General features: G+C 42.7%; 1 protein-coding gene across 1 annotated transcript in view; it reads right to left on the bottom strand.

Moving 5' to 3' along the window:
* Positions 1 to 18,072, bottom strand: part of srcin1a (SRC kinase signaling inhibitor 1a) — a 65,512-nt gene continuing 47,440 nt past the window's right edge. The window contains exons 18-22 of the mRNA XM_085351898.1: positions 15,752 to 15,891; positions 15,436 to 15,588; positions 9,357 to 10,244; positions 6,881 to 7,018; positions 1 to 643 (exon numbers count right to left, since the gene is read on the bottom strand). Coding sequence (XP_085208024.1) covers positions 125 to 643; positions 6,881 to 7,018; positions 9,357 to 10,244; positions 15,436 to 15,588; positions 15,752 to 15,891 — 1,838 coding nt within the window. The 3' untranslated portion in view covers positions 1 to 124. The remainder of the gene's footprint in view (positions 644 to 6,880; positions 7,019 to 9,356; positions 10,245 to 15,435; positions 15,589 to 15,751; positions 15,892 to 18,072) is intronic.

Genomic DNA, 18,072 nt, shown 5'->3' with positions numbered 1-18,072 from the left:
AATCTTATAAGAACTGGAATATAAAGAATATTGTTCCATAATGCAGCTAGTTCATCTTTATGGTTCATGATGTGATGGTTGTGGTTGAGAACTGTATCCAAAGTCCTTATCCTCCTCCTATTCATCACTTGTTGCCAGGGTAAAGGTCCTTTTTCACAGGCTTGTTGCCACCATCCTTGGACCTGTTGAGGCTGGAGCTGTCGAGGCTACGCCTGCTGGGCTTGAGAACTCCAGAGGAGAAGGCAAAGGAACCAAAGGTGGGAGAGGAGGGAGATAGGGATGGAGTCGGGGTGCTTGGCGAGGATGAAGAGGAGGAGGTAGCAGTTGGAGTAGGGGAGGAGGATTGGCTGCTGGGCAGGGGCAGGGAGGAGGCTCGCTGCTCACGTAGGAGGCGGTGATGACGAAGGGCGGAGGAAAGCAGCAAGGCCTCAGCGCTCAGGCCGGAAGCAGATAGGCTTGCCAAGAGGGCCTTTGCTTGGCTTGAGGAGGCTGTAAGTGCAGGCATCGCCCCCTCCTGGGGGTACTTCCTCAGACCAGGAACAAATGCTGCCGCAGGAGAGGCCACTCGGCCTGAAAAAATGCCCATTTTGATACCAGAGAGGTATGGCTCAATGCTGCCACTGGTGCTGTAGGTCCCTTTCGCCTTCAGGTAGAATAGGGACACAGAAGACAGGAGGGAGCAGAGGAGGAATGTAAAGAGATGAGGTTTTCAGGGGTCGAAGGGAAAAATCATGAAAAATGAAAGTCTTAAAATTGGTTGTGGTTGGGTACTGTGCCCTGCAGCACCTTCCCTTACTATTACACTCAAACATTTCTGCGCAAGCATGCTTGCACACGCACACACACGCGCTTACACAGACTGGGTGTCAGACCATATATCAGAGTAAACATTGGGGATATGAAAGTAGTTGATAAGGTACAGGGAGCAGATGGTTGTGTGTATCTCTGGAGTCAGGTGAACAGGAGAAGAAGGAAACTGAAGATGCTGGACACGGACAGGTTGCTCACTGCTGCAGGTTTTATAGGTAGGGTATAGGTAGGGTAGATGGGCAGGCCAGAAGGTGCAGGGCAGCACAGGTTCACACGGGGTGACGGGGTAGGTGAGGTTGCACCGCAGGAACAAGTGTCAGAAGAAACATGTAGTGAAGGGGAGGGGAGTGAAAACAGAACAGGAAAAAAAAACAGGAAATTGTTATTCAGGTTGATATCAGATTGTGTGATGCAAGCCACGACACAGGCTGCCATCTACACGTGATAAACAAAATCACTGATACCACTGAGAAGGTGCAACAGTGAAAGTGGGCAAATGACACTGTTGACCACCTTTATTTTGACACTTGTTTTATTAATGTTGACTCATTAAAAATGTACACATTCACTTTCAGTCCTTTTGTGTAATGCAGAAATGAGACACTAGATGGCACTGTTTCAACAGTAGATTGAGACTTGTGAGCAATACGTTTACAACATGTATTTGTCCGTCTTTGTTAAGCAGACTACATCTGAGAGAACAGTTTCTGTGTTTCATGTGCAAATCCATTTAAAAAAGTAAATACTCATTTTTTAATATATGGCAAAAAATGTATTTTTGTACTTTTCAGATGAAGCAACAGGAGAAAAGTTGATTTCTGTGGCTATAAAAGTTTTATTCTGTTTGTTTTGGGTTTACGGGAATTAGTTCTGCTTGAAAAGACAGCAGGTGTGCTAGTCTAGACTGCACTGCTGGGAGGCTTTCATCTGCTCTGTTGCAGCTCCAGATCCTGGGCTGCCAACCGTTCCCAGAGAGCCGGGCTGTTCCTTCTGCTCAAGGAACTCTTCTCAAGCCTGGTGGACGCATTTTTTCCTGATCTGCGAGTACAGGAGAGCACCCCTTCATCTCACGCACTCAGACCTGCCTGCCAAATGATAACCTCCATGGATAGTCCCCTACTAACCCCAACTCATGCCCAACACCTTTAACTAGCCTGCTTTACTGCCAGAAGTAATAAGTGCCCAAATGGGAAATGGAAATAGGGTTTTGCAGCGTGAAAGTGATTCACATTGTCATGCCTTCCTTGATCTGTGCCAAAGCAAACGGAGAGAAATTGTGGCTTTGAACTGTCTGTTCTTATCCAACACATTGATTTGAAGGATCCTCATGCCTGAAATGGTCTAAGTATGTCTCAGTATAGCTTTATTGAGCAAGCAGCCCGAGTACAGCGGCACGAGGCGCTATCAGAAAAGCTCTGTTAATTTTAACACCTGCAAATACACATAGATAACGCTAGAATTAAATCTAAAAAAGAAACTAATTCTCCAGGGGGAATAAAGCTACATTTTATACTGTGGTAAGGTGTAGCAAGTCCATTACGAAAATCTGACTGGCCAACTTTATCCCTACCCCATAATTCTAATTTATGGTGATTGAAATGCCGCAATGTTCAATCAGTATTTTTTCTTGAAACGGCAGGACCCGCGTTTAACGAAAAAGTGGTCTCGTTTTATCTTAAAAATAATAAACTATCCTTCCAGCTGGCTTTTAGTCATGACGAGTGAATGAACACCAGCTGCCTTTCATGCAATCTGGAGGAAAGTGTCATTGTGCGGTAAAGATATTTAAATGTATTCAGATATTTCCTTTGGTTTGGACCCTATTTAAAATGCCCCAGAAATGTCATTACGGTTTGGCAAGAAGAGACAAAAGAGAACAATCTAAAAACACCAAGGGGAAATGGAAGGAGAGGTAAAAGTTTGGGACCATTTAGGGAGCTACGAACAGCAGATGTTTAAGAGAATAGCCCATTTTACCTTGAGTTCGGTGCCAAGGAGAGAGATCACCCAAGCTGGGCACATCTGATTGTTAAAACAACAATATTTTTTAAAAATTAGCAGTGAGTTTGGTGGTGAAATGTTGATGGGAAGCACTGTGATTAACTGTAGTCATTGCCACATTTTACACAGTTCAAAAATATCAGCTAAGCTTTAAGGTTTCATAAAATTAAAGAATACATCATATTTTTGTTTTTGCTTAGCAGCTGCAAGTCGAATTTCTCTTCAGAAAGATGACACGCCAGATGTCACTGAGGGGTTTAAAAAAAGATACCAGGTAAAGTAAAATGTGGATTAGGCAAAAGTTCTTAATTAGCTCTTAAAGGCAGTATGCAAATCAGCCAGCCGCCTTGATAATTTGATGAGATGAGCAGCAGATAATCAGCATGTTTTTTCCTGCCTAGTCTTTGCTCAGCTGTTTCATTATACTGAATTTAAAATGATTTAGTAGATAGATTTTGCCCCATCCATCTTTAAACTAAATTATCAGGTTCTGCACCATTTTCATTTGACATAAAAAGATTTCAAAAATATGTATAGAGTTAATGATGCAAGGACATTCAGACAGACAGATAAGTATCACTAGTATAGCCTTAATGCAATTATTCACCAATTTGAACTCTTCTTTTATATTTTTGTTGCTGTTATATCAGACCTTTTACAGTAAACATAGTCTGACAGCAAGTAGAGCAAAAACTGTGTTGCACTGATATCCATCCATCTATTTTCTTCTGTATACATAGAACCTAAGAAACCAAGGGGAGAACATGCAATCGCTACACAGAACGGGCAGTGGAACCCTAGAACCTTCTTGCTGTGAGGCAACAATGCTAACCACTGCACCACCATGCTGCCTTGTTTACTGATTACATTATTACAATGACAAAAATACAAAAAACCCCAAAACACTTTCAAGTAGCTGTTTTTTAAGCAATGAAATTTGGTTGAGAGTTATTTTGTTATGGTTGTAAACTACGCGAGGTACACTACACTGTACATGCAAAAAATCCATATGCAATTTTTCCACATTGCAGCATGAACTGGTAATGGTAACCTCACTTATAGGGATTGTCACAGTGCATAACAAGAGCAAGGGGTCACAACAAAGATAAAAAGTCCATTTTTGTGCTAAATTTCCCCCTGGCAGCTTCCTCCCACGGTCTAAAACAAGCAGGTTAATAAGTGTTTCTAAATTGGCCAAAGGTGTAAATATTAATGGCTGTCTGTCGCTCTGTGTTAGCTTTCAAGTAGACTGGTGACATGTTCAGGGACTACATCACCTCTCTCCCGATGACAGCTGAGAGAGGCTCCAACACCCCTGCAACCCTGAACTGCATTTAGAAAATAGACGGAAGAATAGATGGAAATTTTGGCTCTGCTAGGTAGATGAAGAAGAATGCTCGACAATGTTTATGAAGGAAACCGAGCAGATAGGGAGGTAAGAGTGCAGATGTATGCACAACTTTCACGATAGAGCTACTTTGTGACCAGTAGTAGAGGTCCAGATTACAAGTAGCCAGTGTTTATTTCCTCAATGATTGTTAACTGTGCATCAAAACTGTTGTCAAACTGCCAGTTTGCACATTTACGCAAGCCCGTTTGTAAATGTTCATCCATGAGGATCACCACCATTAATGAATATTAGGATATTTAGGACAAGTATCTGACCAACTAACCTCTTTAGCCTTAAAGCAGCTAACAAACTATGGCAGCATTTTTAAAAATGGAGGCCTACCAACATTTTAACATCAATTTAATAAAGTGGCCAATTATTATATCAAGTGCACTTTTGCATTGAATAATTGTTTTTCACTTGTCTTTATACAACACCTGGAAATGTACAAAGGGACTAGTAGTCCCTCATCGTTAAAAATAATACAAAATAGAGTTATTGGCTGTTATAGCGCCTACCACAGCTGACTCTTTATTCTCCTACACTAAACCAGCTGGTTATTTGTTCCTCTTTGTTATTCATCACACAGTTGTGGTATGCTGCTACCCTTAACTGCTTGGCACCGACTTCCCACGCCGACAATTAGCTTTGAGTGTCCACCGTCCCTCGGAGGATAGCGCTTTCACTCGTACAGCATCTTTTCACAATGACTGTTTTGAAGTTTGTGGACAAAGAGACTGTGCTGCCTGTGAGTGTCATATTGAAATAATGGGATTAATTTTGCTTTCATTACACAAGTGTAGGCATCCACTCAGCTTCCAAATCTCGGGGAATGAGCGAGACTGACAGAGGAAGAGTGAAACGGAGAAAGGGCCAGCATGCATAAATTGCAGAGTAGAGAAAGCGGAAAGGGGAGGAAAAAGACATAAAGAAGAGGAAACCTGAAAGACTTTATGGTGGAAAGAGAACTGCCCTCTTCATAATGAATAATCGGTGATTGCCAGTGACTCAAGGGGTGATTATTACATGGCTCTGTAGAGATTCTTCTCAATCTTCTCTCAGTATGAGGCAACCAAACCCCTCCATGTCTCAAGTCTCTGGCTGTCTGCCTAACGCATTCATTTTTCAATCTTTAAGACTGAATTTGTGTCTGAATGCTCTGTCAAATTCTGTGGGTTATGAAGGTTTAGGTGCACTTCACTGCTTCGGTTATTTTTCAAATTACATTGACATTAAGCCTTTTTCCCCTCCTGTGCACCGGCATGCTGTAAAAATCTTCTCTTGGCTTTACTTGACCGACATGCTCCAACAGTTCAATTTCCTTGCCTCTAGAGGCCATCTAGCATCCTTATGTCCAGTCTTTTGCTGTACTTTAAACCTCTAAAATGCCAGCATATTAGAGACTGAAAAAAGAATGAAAAGCCAGCTGTCAGGCATATGCATAACAACAAATACTTAGAGAGAGAGTTTATGAAGTTTTATAAATTAAACTCAAGCGCTTTTAAGAGTTTCTTCATACCCAATTTTCTGTCAGAGTTCAGAAAAAAACAGAAGTGAAGACCTGTTAAAGATGCAAGCACGTCCATAATGCTAATACATAACAACACTTTAATAGGTTTAAATTATATAATTAGAAGCCACTTAAGACTTTCAGACATGAAACACTGCTTAGGTAATTAAAGTGCTAATCCTTCATCACTCTAACCTGTGTGACATGCATCTCTCTGTGGGACAGTGCCTGCAGAAAATCCTTTGATCCAATTGAGCATTCCTGTGATGATGAGCCTGTCACAATAATGTGACATTAAAAGGTTTATGGCAAAACTGGCTTTGAATTCAATTCATCGCTTCTGCTGTCTGCTAAGTTTGCATCTTGAATGTTACACAGACTGTAATACACAGAGGGCGAGGAATGTATCACGCTGAAAAGTGACAGTGGTTCTGCGGGGCACAGAAAGGATCCAGTGGCAGTGAAGAGTGGTAGTTAAGGCCCATTTAATCTTGATCTGGTGCAGAGTGGATTACTTGAATGGATGCACACACACTTGCTTTCGAGAAAATAACTCTGAACGAAGGCTTGCTGAAGTTGTTGGGGAGGTGGCGTAAACATTAACGCAAAATATGTCTCTATTTGAGGAAGAAAGCAATTATATTTGCTTAAATACAGAACAAAATCAATACTATCCTTTCTATCTTGATTTTTGGTAGGCCCAGATTTTTGCACTCCAAAAAATATTTATGCCCAAAATGCTGATATGACTACATAAGTATAATGTAAAAGAGGAAATTTAACAGAATCTGGTCAAATTAAATGTACTTTATTGGTATACATTCAGTATATATGGCATTTTTCCCTAATAATTACATACTTCAATAAATAAACCTTTGATTTTATATATTTCAGTTGCATTTTACTAAGAATGATAGTTTCATATTTCTCTTTGAACCTCTGACAGTTTCAACTGCAGTGACTCTGTGGGCATAAAGGCAGTACGATTCAATAATGATCATTATTGTAATTTTCATGTTTTTTATATCTCAATTTTGTTATATGCCTTCATTAAGTGCTTAAGATGGTTATACCTAAAAGCTAACTTGTCCATCTTAGGGATCATGCACAGACTCTGCCAGATCAAGTGCGTTTTGGCCTCAACAGCGCAAAACAAAGGCAAATTGTACCTGTTGCTGGCCCTGGACCTTCATGAAGTCCTCTCTTTTGCCACTTTTAGTCTTTTCTGTGCTGTTTTGTTGCAGGTGCTTCAGTTTGGAGGCAGCCGAGGAGTGGAGAAACTTCCCGCTACCTGAAATAGTTCCTCCCTAAGAATAGAATAAACAAGAGAAGAACAGAGGAGAACCATTAATAACACTTTGTCACACATCAGATGTCTGTAGATTTCACTTCCCCTCTACAGTGTATTCGATTTAAGCCTCAGACACACATCTACTTACTACAGAGTTTGAGTCCAGCCTTTATCAAGTCTTTCTCTTGAGACTAATAAGGTTTTTAAGACCTCAGCTTATAGTTGGTATAAAATGGAACTATCCACTTCACAGAGTTTCACTATCTATCAGCAGAAGATGACAAAGACCAGAATATAGAAATGCGGCATCAAAACTGACGTTGCGTAGCTTAGCCTCACCACAGGATCCACGAGGCAGCGTGCTTAATGATCTTTCCTGCTGAGTTACTCTATTGACTCTCTCTAATACACAGGAAAACAAATACACATCCAGTCAAATTTCCATCCAACTGTGCCTCATCTGCACACAGAGACATTAGCTAAAAGGAAAACTAACAAAAGATTAACCCTAATATCAAATAGTCAGTTACCCCTACTACATTAAATCAGAGAAGAAAGACTTGTAACCACCTTCCTTCTGCGCCAAATCCTTTTTTAACGAGAAGCAGAATTTTAAAATTAGATCATAAAATTTGCAAGTAAACTTGCTGTTTGATGTGCTAATTAAAAACTAAACTCTAATGGGTTCTGAAAGTAGATTTCTTGTCAGTGTGAATTTGGTAAGTGTGCCAGCAAATGTTGGACAAGAGTTGGAAGAAGGGTCATGTTGAAATGATGAACGTGGTTGAAGTTGGAGTGATGAAATAATGTGTGAAGACTCTGTAATCCGCAGCCGTGCCCATGGGAGTGCTTTCTGGCTCTACATCAGAGGGCTAAAACTCACCATGACAGTGTGACTGTCAAGTATTGCAGCCCTGCCCTGAGTGGTAGGCTACAATCAGAGTAACAGGGAGTGCTACGCAAGCTGTCAAGACCTCTCAGACGAGTGGCAGCTGACACAGGAATGCTTTTGATAATTACTAATCTTTTGTTGTGTAGCGGTCAGCTGGAGGTGAGCTAAAGCCAGGCCACTGACAACATCTGGTAATAGAGTTCAGCACATAGTCAGTACATATTAATGTGAAGTATATTAGACATGATACTAGCCTTTGGTAAGAAATCTTTTGTTTTTTAAACTTATTAGATCGAATTTTCTCTTTGTAGTTTTACCTCGTTATTTGAAAGCAGCTAAACAGTTTAAATGTCTGTTTATGTCCTTATGATTAAACATTTTGGATCAGCTGTTTACAAGCGTTGTAAATTTATGTGGATGGATGAATACGCACTTAATCAAAACAATGTCGCAAAAGTGCTGCATCTGCATTTGTCAGTGGCTCTTTTATCTGTGACGCATGTCTGAATAGCTCCCCGAGAAAGGATTTCTCACATCTGTTTAGGGCAGAAGTTGCTGTAAATGTGTTACTCTTCATTCCTTGCATTGAAATGATTTGAAAGGGCAGCAATTAAATTGAGCTCATTAAAAAGCCTCGTCCTGTTTATTGCGCTTGAGGTGTTCATATGGGGAACTTCTACTGTGTTTGGTCTTTTAAAGTGAACATTCACAGAATAGAAATATTAGGCTCCATGTAAGCATAGCCACTCTGCCATTCTGACTTGTCACAGCAGGGCATTTAAGTAGGCCAACATGAACAATACCAGGACCTGGCCTATGTACAGATTCTTAAACTCATTAATAATGTGTCTGTTTAGCTTGCAATGACACGTCAAAACAGCTGCTGCAAAAAGAACATAATTTACAACAAAATGATGCTGGATGATGGAAGATACAGCTTAATGTAAATATGTCCTCGCGCTACCTTTTAATAAAGTACAACCGCAGTTGTACTGCTTTGTGCTTAAGACGATTAGTGAGGAAAAGAAAGTTGGATTTCAGGGCAGAACTAAGATAAGAAATTAAATGAATTAGATCGTACTAACCAGTAAAGAGCAGAAAAGGAGAAGAGGAAAATGCATTTATTTTTTATTGCCTCTTGGTGTAACAAAAGGCAAAATTAGCTAGACTCAGACAGATAGGAGATACCGGGACAGATCAATAAAAAACAATTAACAACTCTGAGCTCAGCAGGAGAGCAGCCCCAGCACTAATCACAGAACAGACAAGTAGGTAGGAAGTCTGCTGTCTGTCCCCTCTGCACGGTTTCGATTTCAAATACAGTCGCATGCCGATTTAATCAGGGAGCAGACATCAGAAGCTGGAAAGTGAATTTCCAACTGCCATCCACAGAGAAGAAGTGAAGAAAAAAAGAGGATGCTGCTTCAGAGCAGGAATGGACACAGGAGGTGTAAGCAAAAACCTGGATTGATGATGGACTCGAGGCGGATGGCTTGGGTGGGAGTGGCGGCTTCTTCGCCTCAGTTGGACTACCAGTCGTCGGTACAGGGCTACTGTTGATGATTGTCTGACTGTAGAGCTGCTCTCTAGTAGCATGACCACTGATCTCTATCAATGTGTTTTCCAGCTCTCGAATAGTCTCCTCCAAGCTGTCCAGCCTCTTGTAGGTGGTGCGTCGGACATCTTCTGTCATTCTCCTCTGAGTGTCCGCAGACCTAGTTGACCCATTAGAGTTAAGAGTACTGCTTACTGAGCTCAGCTCAGGCATTAACCTAATTTCAGGTTTGTGGTGAAATGTCAGCATGCTAGCCCCTGTCTCTATGCCGCTTCTGAGAGCCTCAGCTAGAGGCATCTGCTGGTCTGGGGCATGGGAGAATTTTAATTCGAATGATGCCACAAGGGAATACAGTAGTTCGTAGGCCTCTTTGACAGTTTTTTGTACCCTGAAGAGCACTAGCAGAGGCCGGTGACTCAGCTGAGTTTCAGACAGTTCCTTAGTCTGCGGTGAGATGATTAGAGTGTGAAGAACATCTCCTTTAGTCTCACTGAGCTCTTGGGCTTCAAGAGGAGACACCACTCTCATGCCCAGATCTGTCACCAGCAGGGCAACTTCCTGTTTGAATTCACTATCCGAACACTGTTCTCGCTGTGGAGGACTTTCAAATCCCCCTGAATGCTTTCCCCTTGAAATTATAGTCTTGCCGACTGAATGATGACCAGTCCAATCTTGTGATTGAGTCCCCTCCACAAGGTCATTCCCCAAATCTCTGACAGGATCCTCTGAGTTTGTGAGCGAAGCAGGACAGCAATCTGTCAACACGATGTGGGGGACAGGAGACATGTGCCCTGCCTATAAATGAAGAAAGCACTTGAGTTTTCAATTTAAACACACTCCAAGCACAAACTTCAAGTGAGATTACAAACCATGGCATTAAAAACACCCAAGCACATCAGAGAGCATGAAAGAAATATTATCACATTGTATCTAATACCTTTGTAGTAGGGGTGCAACGATACTCGTATTGATATTGAACCGTTCGATACAGTGCTTTCGGTTCGGTACGCATATGTATCGAACAATACAAAATTTGTAATTTATTTTATCAACTTTCCTTCTGACGATGCTGTCTGTGTTGAGCGCTCAGTGAATCTGCGTTCGACTACTCCGCCTAGGCTGCACTGTCGAGCGCAGATCCACTGAGCGTTCAACACAGACAGCATCGTCAGAAGGAAGAGCGCAGGGCAAGCTAGCGAGACAGAAGTTAAGCTCTCCTTGCAACATGGCAAATTGAACCTCCCCCACCCTCATTCAGATCTGGCGTTTGGAATTATTTTGGTTTTCATGTGATGTATGACCCTGAAGGTAAGCGCGTCATGGACTAAAGTAAAACAGTATGTTGGATGTGCCACGCAATGCTCAATTACATGGGTGGGAACTAGTGTGTTAGCGCAGTTAGCTCGTTAACGTGTTGGCCGTCTAGCCCCACGCAGGGGTAGCTCGTTAACGGAGATTTGCCGTGTTGTGGCGTTAACGTCATTTCAACGAGATTAACGCTGACAGCACTAGTGGGAACACAACGAATATGACTGCACATTTACGCCGACATCATCCTAGTGCAAAGACAAGTGGAAGCAGACAAAAACAACAAGCATGCATGCTACAAACTTTACCCGAGTCATTTAGACAGCCGTTAGCACATGATTCTCCTTATGGGGACCTGATATGTTTAATATTGTGGCGAGCTCAGACAAGGAGGAGACGGAGATATCGTTTGGTCTTGCTTCCCGTGAGCTAGCCAGGGAGCACAGCCGTTTATTGACATCTGCAGAAGAACACTGCCGCTAGCTAACTGCTCAGCGCGGCAACCGCACAGCAACAAAAACACACAGAGCGCCCTCTGACCCCGGAAAGACACATCGTGGCAGCGAGAAGGCGTCACCCGTCACTATGGCAACATAAACAAAACATAACTGTACAAACAGAACCCCGAACAGCGCTGACCCGCTGCATAGCCCCCACCTAAGGGGTCAGTCGTCCCCGACGACCCCATTACCCCACACAAAGTCCTGCAAATGTCCAGGTGCCTTCTTTTGGCGCACCGGCCGGTCACGACCGGCGGGGGAAAAGTCACTCGGGTCAGAACATGGGGTGCCACCATCATCCCACTTCTGACACCAATGTGGCGAGCTCAGACAACGAGGAGACGGAGGTGTCGTTTGGTCTTGCTTCCCGTGAGCTAGCCAGGGAGCACAGCCGTTTATTGACATCTGCAGAAGAACACTGCCGCTAGCTAACTACTCAGCGCGGCAACCGCACAGCAACAACAACAACAACACACAGGGCGCCCTCTGACCCCGGAAGGACACACCGTCGCAGCGAGAGGGCGTCACCCGTCACTATGGCAACATAAACAAAACATAACTGTACAAACAGAACCCCGAACAGCCCTGACCCGCTACAATATGCTGCTGAGAATATAGCCCAGAAGAAGCGTATAGTATAGCTTTTATTTTGGAATGAGCCATTTCTCTGTAATAAACTCTCTTTTCCAAAGATGAGTGATTCCTCAATCAGATACAGGTGTTACCGCGCCAGATCCGCGGCCCCGAACCGTAGTAAGGAAACCTCTGGCAGTTACTTGAAGGTTCCGTAACTGACTCATAGCCGGCAACAGCTTACTATACAGGTCAACTCTGCTAGCAAAAAGATCGAAGGAGGCGTAGGAAACTGCTTCACCGAACTTTATTTCTTCTCTAAGGCATGAACACCGCGTACAGTGGGCTGAAACAGTTTACTCACAGCGAGCATCGCCGACACAACTCTGGCTGTCGAGGGAGTTATTATATTCCTTTAATTTCTTTTCTTTTCGTCTCTTCTGTAGCTAACCGTTACTTACACACCAGGCAGTCCCGACACACATCCCGAATACATTTCCCATCAGGCTTCATCCTTAAAGGGCCATGCCTGTAACACAGGGTTTGCAAAATCGCTAGCCCCGGGACGTCGGGCTAGCGATTTTTCCAGTCGGGCTACCAAAATCTATCTCTGCCCTGCCCGTCGGGCTATTGTAGGAAGGAAAAATATATGTCAATGCTTTTGCATTCTTTCGGAAATGTAGCTGGGTAATTATGTCATTGGCATCGGTGAGCCACTGTCAATATGTGACATATTGAAATCGCGTTTGAATTTGCGCTTGTTTTTTTGCTTTCACTTTGTAAATGTCCAGGTGCCTTCTTTTGGCGCACCGGCCGGTCACGACCGGCGGGGGAAAAGTCACTCGGGTCAGAACATGGGGTGTCACCATCATCCCACTTCTGACACCAATGTGGCGAGCTCAGACAACGAGGAGACGGAGGTGTCCTTTGGTCTTGCTTCCCATGAGCTAGCCAGGGAGCACAGCCGTTTATTGACATCTGCAGAAGAACACTGTCGCTAGCTAACTGCTCACCGCGGCAACCGCACAGCAACAACAACAACAACACACAGGGCGCCCTCTGACCCCGGAAGGACACACCGTCGCAGCGAGAGGGCGTCACCCGTCACTATGGCAACATAAACAAAACATAACTGTACAAACAGAACCCCGAACAGCCCTGACCCGCTACAATATGCTGCTGAGAATATAGCCCAGAAGAAGCGTATAGTATAGCTTTTATTTTGGAAAGAGCCATTTCTCTGTAATAAACTCTCTTTTCCAAAGATTAGTGATTCCTCAATCAGATTATATTTATTTTTTTAATTACTTTTGTTTCAGCAACATTAAATTTAAAAACTGTACTTTTGAGTTAAAATATATATTTATAATTTTAATAAATGACAAATTAAAAAGGCATGAACATTTTTTTGTATCGAAAAAATATCGAACCGTGACACCAAAGTATCGAACCGAACCGTGAATTTTGTGTATCGTTGCACCCCTACTTTGTAGATAATGCTACCAGGATGCTCAGTGTATATTCTTTACATACTGACTCTCACGCACAAAAAAACACAATATTATTAATAAGTGCAAATACCTGTTAAGGACTGATGACTTTTATAAACATCTCTAAAAAGTTGTGTAACAGGTATAAATGGAAAGGATTAGAAAGATTGTTAATGAACATACTCAAACTGAATCAAATTACTCACTGTCAGACAAACCTGACTCTTTCAGTTATTGCTTTGGGTTTGCAGCGCATTATTGGCAGAAACCTCTGTATAGCTCCTGCCCAGAAACACTAGACAAAAGACAGCCTATAACCCCAGTTCCGAAAAAGTGTGGATGCTTTGTAAAATGGAAATAAAACCAGAAAGCAATGATTTGCAATTCATAAAACCAATGTATTTTTCTCAAAATTATTTAACCTGAAATAAAAAGGTGCAAGAAAAGCCAGAAAGAGCATCTTAGAGATGCAGACCTTCTCAGAAACAAAGGAGGGCTGAGGTTTGCCAATCTACATGAACCTGGATCTAAAAAATGTGGAACATGTTCCTGAAAATAAAATGAAAGTCTTTATATAGCTCAGCCTTTACAGTATATCATCAACGGATTTAGACAACCTGGAGAAATCTCTGTGGACAAGGCCAAAAATCAATATTGGATGCCCTCAGGTGGCATTCTCTGTGAATACAGTTCGCTGTGCTATCCACAGCAAACAAGCGGAAACTCTATGATGCAAAGAAGAAGCCAAATGTGAACATGCTCCAAAAGAAAATGCCACTATCGTTTGGCCTAAGCTAATTTAAAATCGACTGAGGCAAAGTAGAAAACTGTTCTGTGGTCAAACAAATCGAAATTTGAAATTGGATTTGGAGAACATGGTGCCGGATCCTCTGGACTAAAGAAAAGAGAAATCATCTGGCTTGTTATCAGAGTTTTGTTCAAAAGCCTGCATCTCCGATGGTATAATGGTGCATTATTGCCATAGATTCAGCAGTTTGCACATCTGGAAAGTGTAATACTGATTTTTAACGCACCAATACTACTTATTGTGCTCTATTCAGTTTGAGCACTTAAAGCATTTTCTTACATGCCTCATTCCACACATATACATGTGCTTTTATCTAAGCCTAAACACTTTTTACCTAATGTTCACACACTCTTACTTTGATACTGCATTTATTTCAACAGTAAGGCTCATAGAGTCCGTGTGCTGAACTTGCCTGCTTGCAGTTCAGATATTGTACAAATACCACAAAGAAGACCCATGGCATCAATATTCAAGCAACCAGTCTACTCAGTTCCCACATATATAAGCTTACATAGTTGCAAACATTGCCCTGTCCCAACTTCTGAGACATGTTGCTGCCATCAAATTCCAAATTCCTTTTTATTTTTACCTTAAAGTTTTAGTTTTTATTTGCATTTTATACAGTGTCCCAAGTTTTTGGAACTGGTGTTGTAGTTAATAATTCTTGTGTGTGGTAGCAGGTGTAGAAGTAAAGAGATGGAAACTTAATAGGTAGATAACTCAGGGTAAGCCAAAGGGTTACCTCACAGCCTGAGGCCTCAGGGGGCCACAGGTCCAGTCTGGATGGGTGTAAACTTTTTATACTGCATGGGCTAACTAGCAGGGAAAGGGGAGCTGGCATAGAGAGCCTGTGTGGGGCTCTCTCAAATAGCTGAGGAGGAAAAAAGAAAGTTACAAACTGTCATTATCTGCAAAATAAAAACACAGCAGCAGCTGAATGATCGAACTCAATTACTGTTGAGTCTTTACTCTATTCAGTTTCAGCAGGTCATCTCTAACACAGTCCAAGCAGCTATCAGGATCCATCTGTCTGGCTGTGATCTGTGAGCCCTGGGTGATGATGTGTGTGAGTGAGCAGTATGTGATCTTTGGGCTCTCACAGTGCCAGGGGCTGGGGACATATGGCACCTGCTGCTTGAACATGTGGTAATGAGGGTGAGCATATCTGAACAGACATTGTCTGCCTGTGTGCACACAAAGACTTGCTCCAAATTGTGGACGTAACATGAATACTAAAACATTCCTTTTGGTTTTTTTTAATGAACAACGGACTATTGGGGATATTATTAACCTTGTGTTTTCTTTACCTCCAATTCGGCAGCAATTTTCTCCCCCGCTCCCTCCTCTTTGTCTTCAGAAGCCAGTGTGGGAGGTGTTGATGACGGACGAGGGTTTTCGGACACGGTCCTCCTCAGTTTTATGTGAGGTTTCTGTCCCTCTGTCTCTTCAGATTCAGCCTTCTAGGGCCACAAGAACAAAAAGGGGTAAGAACTTGTCCAAAGCTGGTGTGAGAAGCTTGCAATTTTGTCTTAAATATGTCAACAGGGGAATTTTAATATGATGACTTGTAGATTTGAGAATTAAAACACTGGAATTGTTAAATGCACTATTTTTTTCAGTTACCTTTATGCTTTTTCCAGGAATTAGTGGCTCCCCACTGCGAGTGGTCACACCGGGAGATGAGGGGAAACTGCGTCTAGGCGGTGGAGGTGGAGGGGACTTGGAGGGTTTCTCTGTGCGATACCGAGGTACTGTCAGCTCATCTGAAAACACAGTAACATGTCATTAGAAAGAATTATTACATTATTAACACAACACATTTAAAAACAATATCATGCCAATAAATCCAATTCAGCTTATGTATGGAGGAGTAAAGGTGAGGCTTTTAAAAATATGATCACTGTATCAACTGTAAAGCTTGGTGGTGGTAGCATCATGCTCTGGAGCTGTTTTGCTTCCAGTGGTACCAGCACATTGCACAAATCCACAGCTAGAGACAACTGGGTGTTCCAACAGGACGATGACCTCAAACGTGCATCAAAACTGGTTTTGTAGTGGATAAAACATTAAGCTTCTGGAATGGCTTTCCCAAATCTCTAAACTCAAAGAAATGGAAATTGAAAATTTTAAGCCAGGTCTGTGGCAAGAAAAAAAACAAACATTTGAAATAAACTCTATCAGTTCTACCAAGAGGTGTTCAGCTCCTGTGTTCACTGAGATATTCAACATCTCTTTATCTCAGTCGGTGATCCCCACATGCTTCAAAGAGTCCATCATTGTTCCTGTCCCGAAGAAACCCCACCCTGCTTCTCTCAATGACTATCGCCCTGTAGCCCTCACCTCAGTAGTGATGAAGTGCTTTGAACGCCTGGTCAGAGACTTCATCATGTCTTCACTACCAGACACACTGGACCCACTACAGTTCGCTTACCGTCCAAATCGTTCCACAAACGATGCCATCTCTCATCTCCTCCACACATCACTTACTCACTTGGACACTAGAAGGGGGAATTATGTTAAAATGCTCTTCATAGACTACAGCTCTGCATTTAACACCATAATTCCCTCCACACTCACCACCAAGCTGGAGCATCTGGGACTCAGCTCATCTATGTGTCAGTGGATCTCCAACTTCCTAACTGGCAGACCACAGGCAGTAAGGATGGGCGGACATGTCTCAGCCTCCACCACTCTCAGCACTGGAGCCCCCCAGGGGTGTGTTCTGAGCCCCCTGCTGTACTCTTTGTACACATATGACTGTGTGGCCACTACCAGCTCCACCGCCATCATCAAGTTTGCTGACGACACCGTCGTGGTGGGCCTGATCTCTGATAACAACGAGACGGCCTACCTGAAGGAGATTAGGAATCTGGAGAACTGGTGCCAGAGGAACAACCTCCTTCTAAACGTCAGTAAGACAAAGGAGCTGATAGTGGACTTCAGCACTAAGCAGGAGAGGAACTACCAGACCCCCGTCATCAACGAGTGCCCAGTGGAGAGAGTGGACAGCTTCAAATACCTCGGAGTTCACATCACGCAGGACCTGTCATGGTCCTGTCACATCAACACCGTGGTGAAAAAGGCCCGTCAGCGTCTCTACCACCTCAGACGCTTGAGAGACTTCCAACTGCCCTCCAAGGTGCTCAGGAACTTTTACTCGTGCACCATAGAGAGCATCCTGGCGGGAAATATCTTAACCTGGTTCGGGAACAGCACCATGCAGGACAGACGAGCTCTACAGAGGGTTGTGCGGTCAGCTGAGCGCACCATCCGCTCCGAGCTCCCTGACCTGCACTCAATCTACAGCAGGCAGTGCTGGACCAAGGCCAGGAAGATCGTGAAGGACCTCAGCCATCCCAACAACAGACTGTTCTCTCTGTTGAGGTCAGGAAAGCGATTCCGCTCCCTGAAGACCAACACAGAGAGACTGAGGAGGAGCTTCTTCCCGCAGGCGATACGGTCTCTCAATCACACCACCACACAGTACTGACCCACACATATGGTTCTTACACACACACTGGACTTTCTGGACTTTGTTTTTGCACAACACTGGTCACTATATTCTTCATTTCCGGTTAATACTTGTACAGCTGCTGTTATTGTGTATATATTTATTTATATTTAGATTTCTTCATACATTCTTATATAGTTCTATATTGTGTATTGTGTATTTTGTTGTACAGTTATTTTATTTTCAACTTTAATTTATGTATTTTATCTTATTCTTCCCAGTTAAATTTACCCTTCATTCTAATTTGTGTTGTACAGTTATTTCATTTTTAACCTTAATTTATATTTTATTCCTTCCTAGTTAAATTTACCCTTTTTAATTTTTCATATTTATTTCCTATCTTATTCATAGCCTTTCCTTTTTTGTTTTCTTTAGGTCACGAGCAGTTGTCCAAGCATTTCACTACATATCGTACTGTGTATGACTGTGTACG

This window comes from Diplotaxodon limnothrissa, linkage group LG4 (genome assembly GCF_057381915.1).
Source record: "Diplotaxodon limnothrissa isolate DT_005_m linkage group LG4, D_limnothrissa_male_GT1.1, whole genome shotgun sequence".
In the NCBI taxonomy this organism is placed as follows: Eukaryota; Metazoa; Chordata; class Actinopteri; order Cichliformes; family Cichlidae; genus Diplotaxodon; species Diplotaxodon limnothrissa.
This window is presented reverse-complemented; position numbering and strand designations above follow the sequence as displayed.